Source organism: Kryptolebias marmoratus, linkage group LG5 (assembly GCF_001649575.2).
Source record: "Kryptolebias marmoratus isolate JLee-2015 linkage group LG5, ASM164957v2, whole genome shotgun sequence".
NCBI lineage: Eukaryota > Metazoa > Chordata > Actinopteri > Cyprinodontiformes > Rivulidae > Kryptolebias > Kryptolebias marmoratus.
Genome location: NC_051434.1, coordinates 13332926 through 13340407, shown reverse-complemented (window position 1 = coordinate 13340407; position 7482 = coordinate 13332926). Strand labels below are relative to the sequence as shown.

The 7482-nt window shown below is 45.3% G+C and overlaps 1 protein-coding gene across 6 annotated transcripts in view; it reads left to right on the top strand.

The window, feature by feature from the left end:
* mpp6b (membrane protein, palmitoylated 6b (MAGUK p55 subfamily member 6)) overlaps window positions 1-6392 on the top strand; it is a 17741-nt gene extending 11349 nt beyond the window's left edge. For all 6 annotated transcript variants that reach the window (XM_017425187.3, XM_017425179.3, XM_017425165.3 and 3 more), the window contains 11 exons: window positions 285-385; window positions 783-935; window positions 1771-1923; window positions 2035-2262; window positions 3069-3200; window positions 3287-3383; window positions 3650-3718; window positions 3794-3955; window positions 4036-4238; window positions 4346-4474; window positions 5006-6392. In XM_017425187.3, the coding sequence (XP_017280676.1) occupies window positions 287-385; window positions 783-935; window positions 1771-1923; window positions 2035-2262; window positions 3069-3200; window positions 3287-3383; window positions 3650-3718; window positions 3794-3955; window positions 4036-4238; window positions 4346-4474; window positions 5006-5182 (1602 nt within the window). In that variant the 5' untranslated portion in view covers window positions 285-286 and the 3' untranslated portion in view covers window positions 5183-6392. The remainder of the gene's footprint in view (window positions 1-284; window positions 386-782; window positions 936-1770; window positions 1924-2034; window positions 2263-3068; window positions 3201-3286; window positions 3384-3649; window positions 3719-3793; window positions 3956-4035; window positions 4239-4345; window positions 4475-5005) is intronic.
* Window positions 6393-7482: the final 1090 nt, after the last annotated feature.

Here is a 7482-nt window from a genome sequence, read left to right as displayed (position 1 = left end):
TTTTTTTTTTTTTTTTACTGAATGCCTTGAAAATCTTGCAGTTCTGAAGTTCACAACTGGAAATAAAATGGAGGTTTTGTGGCATCTGGCTCTGTCTAGTGACCAGAACTATACAGGTGAAAAAAGTGTAGCAGTAAAGCTTGACTTTGCGGAAGAAGAGTGTCACAGAATCTGAGGGATTTGGGGCCTAAAGTGGTCAGTTCCTGCATTCAGATGAGCAATCTCTTTGTGCCTTACATGACTTTCATGCCTGGCTGACGTTCCTCGTGTGTGTTTGTTTCCAGTCATGCAGCAGGTGTTGGAGAATGCGGGTGAACAGCCCACCTCCACGGGCGCCAAAGACATCGACCTGCTTTTCCTGCGCGGGATCATGGAAAGTCCCATTGTAGGTTTACCCTGTTCAGGCAGCACACACACAGACACAGACACACACACATGTAGCTCAGGGTGAGCAGAACCTGCAGCCAGCTCCGAGCTGAGGTGCTTAATCACAGATGAACACGTGCAGGAGTTGATGCCAACGTAAAAATAATCCACTGGCCTTCTGCCAGGCAGGTTATTGTCATTTTCCTCCATACAATTGTTCCCTGCAGGGCTGCAATTTGTAGAAATGAGAGATTTATTTTTCACTCCCAACACAAGGGGGGAGAGTGGCTTGTTTACAACACTCAGAATCCAGCAATCACTACCATTCATTCAGCCTCTACACATCCAAATCCAAAGCTAACATCTGCTCCTCTTTCCACATCGGTGACGAGCTCGAGCTGCTTTGTCTCCCGCAGGCTCACGAGCAGCAGGAGGAAGTGAAGCTGGAAGCCGTGCAGGACAACAACGTGGAGCTGGTGACGGAGATCCTGGGCGACATCCAGAACCTCATGGTGAAAGATGACAGCGCAGCCGAACTGTCCAGGATCCTGCAGGAGCCGCACTTCCAGGTGAATCGGCTTTCTCCGAGCCGGATTAGTCTGAGCGGGATGAATTATGACTAATATTATTTTGAGTGATTTGCTTTACACGGGAGCTTGCTGTCGGGTTTGTTTTGACTGAGTTGGTGACGGCGGCACACATTTGGTGTTCTTAAAACCTGCCCTCACGCATCAGTAGAGCTCAAACCTCCGCCTCTGGCCCTACAAGGGGCTTTACGCCGAGCCGACCAATAAGAGTTGGTGTTCTGAGCCCCAGGCAGCCTCTGCACCAATCGGAGCCCTCAGGGCTGTTGGCCGTAAGATAAGACCCTGGTGACCTACTGAGGAAGAGAGATGTGGTGGGAGGAAGGGAAAGGCCGGCCAGATGGAAAAGGGAAACAGATATTACATCACTGAGCATGTGTTTCCCAACTTGTTTATTTTTTGTGGGCTATTTTAAAAATGAAATGACGAATATAAAGTTTGGGTACAAACTGTTGGACGGATACTCAGTCAACCAAAAGTAACAGGATGAGAGAAAATAACCTTTCTTTGTGGGTGCCTTTTCCCCTCTTTGGATAAATAAAATCAAACGTAAAAAAAACCTTCAGTTTAATTTTGACAGTCTGTTAAATGTTTGCAGATATAATTCATTCATTCATTCATTTTTATCATACAGTCTGTTTTATGTGAGGAAAAAAAACTCCAGAAATGAATCGAATTCCTTAGAGAATTGAGCTGAGAAAGGAGCTTTTTTTTTTTATTTATTTTTTTGCTTATTCGTAAAGGAAGAATGTGATTCTTCTTCCTGGCTTGCCTCCAGGCATTATTACTTCCTCTTTCTCAACTCCTTTCTGTCTCTCAGTCTCTTTTAGAGGCTCACGACATGGTGGCATCAAAATGTTACGAGGTCCCTCCTCCGGCAGAGACGAGCAACGACGCAGCGGTGAACAACGCTCTCATGCAGGCCGACGCGGTGCGCATGATCGGCATCCGAAAGAAGGCCGGCGAGCCACTGGTGTGTGTGTGTGTGTGTATGGAGTACACGACTGGCCATGAATAATAGAAAGCACGAGTGTCTGAGTTTTTAAACATTCAACTCCCGCGCCTGCTGCTGCTCCTCCACCAGGGCGTGACTTTTCGAGTGGAGAAGGACGACCTGGTCATCGCCCGGATCCTCCACGGCGGCATGATCGACAGGCAGGGCCTGCTCCACGTGGGCGACATCATCAAAGAGGTGAACGGGAAGGACGTCGGCAACAACCCCACCGAGCTGCAGGAGATGCTGAAGGACTGCAGCGGCGGGATCACGCTGAAAATCCTCCCCAGCTACAGAGACGCCCCCGCGCCTCCGCAGGTGAACGGATGAAAACGAAGCGGTGGTAAAAAAAAAAAAAAAAACAAGTTTGGGAACCTGTGAGTGGCAGATGTTCGGGTGGTGGCACCGGCCTGGTAATCTGGCCTTCCTGCAATCCTCTGTGTATGAATGTGAACCATGGGAGCCCTATTAATAACACTCCACGTGCTATGTAGGTCAGAAAAGCTGTCCGTTATACGCACACACACACACACACATGCTTCCTGTAGTCACATAGGAGGTGCAGCAGGCTGTGAAAGTACCTACTGGGTGAAAAAAACCTCAGAACAACTAAAGACCCAGCATTCCTTGAAGGAAAGCTTATCGCCTGATGACTTTTATGTCAAAGTTTTAGACTAAGATCATTTAATGTTAAGAAATGATGAAGCTGGAAGGGTTTTTTGAACATAACGTTTTGCACAATCTCATGGGGTATTGGCTGGTGATGAAGACTATAAGAATATTAGGCATCTTGAACAGACATAAACCCGTAAAATGAATGAATAGACGTAAAAGTGAATGGAGACATAAAGCAAAATTACAGCCTGCTCTGTGGCTCCGTACATTTTGCTGGCTTGTTTTATTGCTTCCTCCATCTGCTTGTTTAATCTAATGCATCAGCCGGAGCACTTAACCTCCCGTGGCAGACGCCTCCGCCATCAAGAGAGCAGTACACGGCGAGGAGTGGGGTTCTGGATGTAATGGGTGCCGCTGTCCTCCTGCTCATTTCTTACCTCGGCCATTCTTTCGTTTGAATGGCTCCGAAACCGAACGGTAACACGGCTCTGAACGTCTGACCGCGACAGGTGTACGTGCGGCCGTACTTTGACTACGACCCGGCCAGCGACAGCCTGATCCCCTGTCGAGAGGCGGGCATGGCCTTCAAGAAAGGCGACATCCTTCAGATCGTCAACCGAGAGGACCCCAACTGGTGGCAGGTGGGCCTCCCAACCCTCGGCTGTTGTCGCTAACGGTCGCAGAGCCGCTGAATAACAGGACGGTTTTTTTTTTTAATCCCTTCCAGGCGTGCCACATGGTGGGAGGTGCCACGGGACTGATACCCAGTCAGTTTCTGGAGGAGAAGAGGAAAGCTTTCGTTCCCCGAGACTTCGATGGATCAGGTGGGTCTCTGCACAGCACGCCCTGCTGGTTTCATGTCATTTGTTACCGTAGCTGCAGATCATCTGAACGTGAGGTTTCCAGCTTCTCCGTGAAGCTGTGCTGATGTTGGAGAGAGAGAGAGAGAAGTCTGATGGGAAGCCAGATCACTGACTAATTGCTAATAGTTGCAACACAGATGATAGTACATGCCTGCCCCCTGTTGGCCAGATACTGCAATAACAGATCTGTGCAAGTGAATAAATGTTTCTTTTTTTTTTCTTTCTAGGAATCCTCTGTGGCACTTTAGCTGCAAAGAAGAAGAAGAAGATGATGTATTTAACAGCCAAGAATGCAGGTAAGAAGACTCCCTTTTTTGATTCTCAGTCATTTTTTTTCCCTTATTGTTGATTTTTAAAATGTGTTTAAACAGAGTTTGACAGACACGAGTTACAGATCTACGAGGAAGTGGCCAAAGTCCCTCCGTTCCAGAGGAAGACCCTGGTTCTGATAGGCGCTCAGGGGGTGGGTCGACGCAGTCTAAAGAACCGGCTGATGGTCCTCCACCCCGCGAGCTTCGGCACCACCATACCATGTACGCCCTGTTTGGATTTGACCGTTCACCGAATTTCCGTTTTCCCGCATGCCGGCACTGACAGAGCGGTCTTTGTTTAGATACCTCCCGGAGGCCCCGCGACGAGGAGCTGAACGGCAACTCCTACCACTTCACCTCCAGGACAGAGATGGAGGCGGACGTGAAGGCCGGTCGCTTCCTGGAACACGGCGAGTACGACGGCAACCTGTACGGCACCAAGATCGACTCCATCCACGAGGTGGTCGCCGCCGGACGCACCTGCATCCTGGATGTCAACCCACAGGTACGCCGAGAAGAACTTCACCTTTAAAAAAAAAAAAAGCCAGGAAGTTGTTAGCGCGGTACAGAACCAATGTTTTGGCTGCAATGTTCCCTGTTGTGGATCTCCAGGCCTTGAAGGTGCTGAAAACCGCAGAGTTCATGCCCTACGTGGTGTTCATAGCAGCGCCTGACTTCGATACGCTCAAGGACATGCACAAAGCTGTGGTGGATGCAGGCCTCACAACCAAACAGCTCACAGTAAGTGCACTGTGCACCACAACTACACTCACATCACTCTGGCTGGATTATGTATGTAGTCCAATCCAAGTCATTTAATGTCTACTAGATGTTTTTAAACTCTTACAACTTCCCTTTAGTGATGAGTAAAGTGATCTAATTAAAATATAGCTATATTATATTGAACACCTTTAAAACTAAACTATCATTCTCTGAAGGAATGCGCATTGCCTGCCAATCTGTAAGTGCTTGGAGTATGTGTCGGAAATGACTCTCAGCTACCACCACACCAAATTTTACCTCAGTATCTGTAAAACCGGCTGAGTCATCGCCATTTTTGTGTTTGCTAAGGTCGATTAGCTGTGGCAGCCGTCTTGAGTCAAGCTGACTCCAAAAGTTGATCAGTCCTAGAGGTACATCCAGGGGTTACTTGCTGGGAGTTTCAACAAAATCTATCTACTTCTTCATGAGATATTTTGCTAACAGACAGACAAACAAAACACGCATATAGAGAGACGCTTGCAGTTTCATTGTTCCCCACCCTTTTTTCAGGACGTGGACCTGAGGAAGACGGTCGACGAGAGCGCCCGGATCCAGAGGGCGTACAGCCACTACTTCGACCTGACCATCGTCAACGACAACCTGGACAAAGCCTTCGAGGCGTTACAGGCTGCCGTGGACACACTGTGCACGGAGCCGCAGTGGGTCCCAGTGAACTGGGTGTACTGAGGGCTAGCGCCGAGCGCTTCGGACCACAAAGACCGACGGCGAGGACAAATGGGAGGAAATACTACTGAGAAATAAGATATTTAATGAAATCCAGTCGCTCTCTCTCTTCCTTAGGCCTGCACATCGTGCAACTCCTTTTCTACTCAGAACTCAAAGGGAAAGAGCTTATTTATTTTATACTTTTTTAAATGAAAGATCTTTCTATTCAGTATAGGATTTCAGTGAGCATGAAACTATTGAGATGTACTCGGACCAAATGCTTAATTTATTGTTGTAGTTCCATACTTTTATTTTGTAGTGGATTTTTTGTTGTTCTTTATTCCTTCCTTGACAGGCAGGAGTCATGAATGCCACCAAAGCTCAACATAAGATCGAGGAAAGGCAAAGGAGTGCACGTGATTTTTGCTGTTTTTACCTCGTGTTCAACGAATCCTTTAGTGTTTTTATGTAGCTGGCCCTAAACTCGTCCAACTACGTCTTCCAGTGGATCAGCTGGGTGGTCTGAAGTCCTTTTTTGTGCTCAAAGATCAAACTTTATTGTCTGTTTTCGAAGATCAAACCCCTAATTTAAATTTTGTCTAGCCTTTTTACCTTTTTTTTTTTTTTCTTTTTAAAAATCAGTGTTGTGATGTATAGTGTAGTGTTTGACCACTTGATCCCAGGCTTTTGTTTTGTAACGTATTCTCAACTGTAACCACCAGTGTCGTTGAGCGACGTCGTCACAACTTTATCACATGAAACAAACCTAAGCCCCCCGTTGAACGTTCCCGTATGTTCCGCGGCACGGCGTGCCGAATCCCGCACAAAACCTCAAATGGAAGTCTGTAGAGTCAGTTTTAAAAACGAATTCATTTGAAGCGGTACATTAACGTAGCCAAGCCAAAAGGTGAAACTGTAGCATTTCTGTATGTCCTCAGTTTGAACTTTTTTTCTTTAAACATTAGTCTTGAAACAGTCTCACACTTCAGGTTAAAAAAATTAACTTTTTCTGCATTGTATCGAACATTTTATAATCCTGAAGTCAGTCTGCTCCTTCATCAACCTGATGTCTTTGTTTTTACATTTTTATGAGGAAACTGAGTAATAAAGATGATTAAATTTCACAAAATATAGTTTTTTTGTATTAAATGTGTGTAGCATGCTTAAGGGATAGTTCAGATCTTTTAAAGTGGAGTTCTGTGGAAAATCTATAAACAATATCTTACCTGTTGCAGATATCTCTTTGTTCTATCAAACCAAGGTCATTCAGTTTAATTCTGACACAGCTGAACCAACTCCAGTCATATAAACGCCATTTTATAAACCTTTACATCACTTTTTATTTTCTAAAAATGAAATTTGAGGCATTCTCCTTTATGTTGATCACAAACAACCTGCCTGAAAAAAGTTCTCCCTAAACCAAACCATTCAGGTAGGAAAAGAAAACACAGAAGGAGGACATGTTTTAAACATTTTTTATTAACGCAACTTACAGTCAAGCCAAAGAGTGAACTAGATTAAGTGATACATATTCACATTTTTTGTCCTAACAGGGTTTTACAGCTTATTTTGTGATCTGTAAGCATAATTATTACCTTAAAAACAAGAGAGAGGAGAAAGGAAAAAAAAAAAAAAAAAGGAGGAAATATGACTCAGAAATCAAAGCCTACAACTTTATAAGGACAAAGAGCTTAGCATTGGATGTGAACTGATTATTTCGGCGACATGAAAACCCTCACGAGAACAGAACAGACAGCAAACTCAGTTTTGGCATGTTTGTGGTATTTTTTTTTGTTTGTTTTGTTTTTTTAAATAAAAAGGGACAAAAGGAGAAAAATCAAAGGGAGGTTTGAATTCACGCTGCCCGCCTTTGCCAAGAGACTTTGGTCGCTTCGCTTCTTCGTGGTTTTACAATAAAAACGCACAAAATAAAAAAAAAAAAAAAAAGGTACAAAATGGGAGGGGGAGGAAAAGAAATAAATGTTAACGAGTCTACAGACGATTGTCCATCTCCCTTAAACGGAAAAAAAAAAACGCTTTCGCAGTCGGCTGGACTCTGGGACAGGCTACATTCGTGGGAGGTAGGTCGCGTGACGACGTGGACTTGCTTTAAATACGAGGGAATAAAAGCTGCCGCTCAGGTCCAGGAAACTGTAGTGCATAATTTCTTCAACTTTTAAGGCCAAATGGGAACCTCGCATGTAGCTCCAAGGCTACTTTAAGACAAAAGTGTTGGAGGGGAGGAGGGGGGAGCAGATATGGCAGTACCTGAGTCAACAGTCACGTTAAACATCAACTCCACATAATCATTTTTGGCTGAC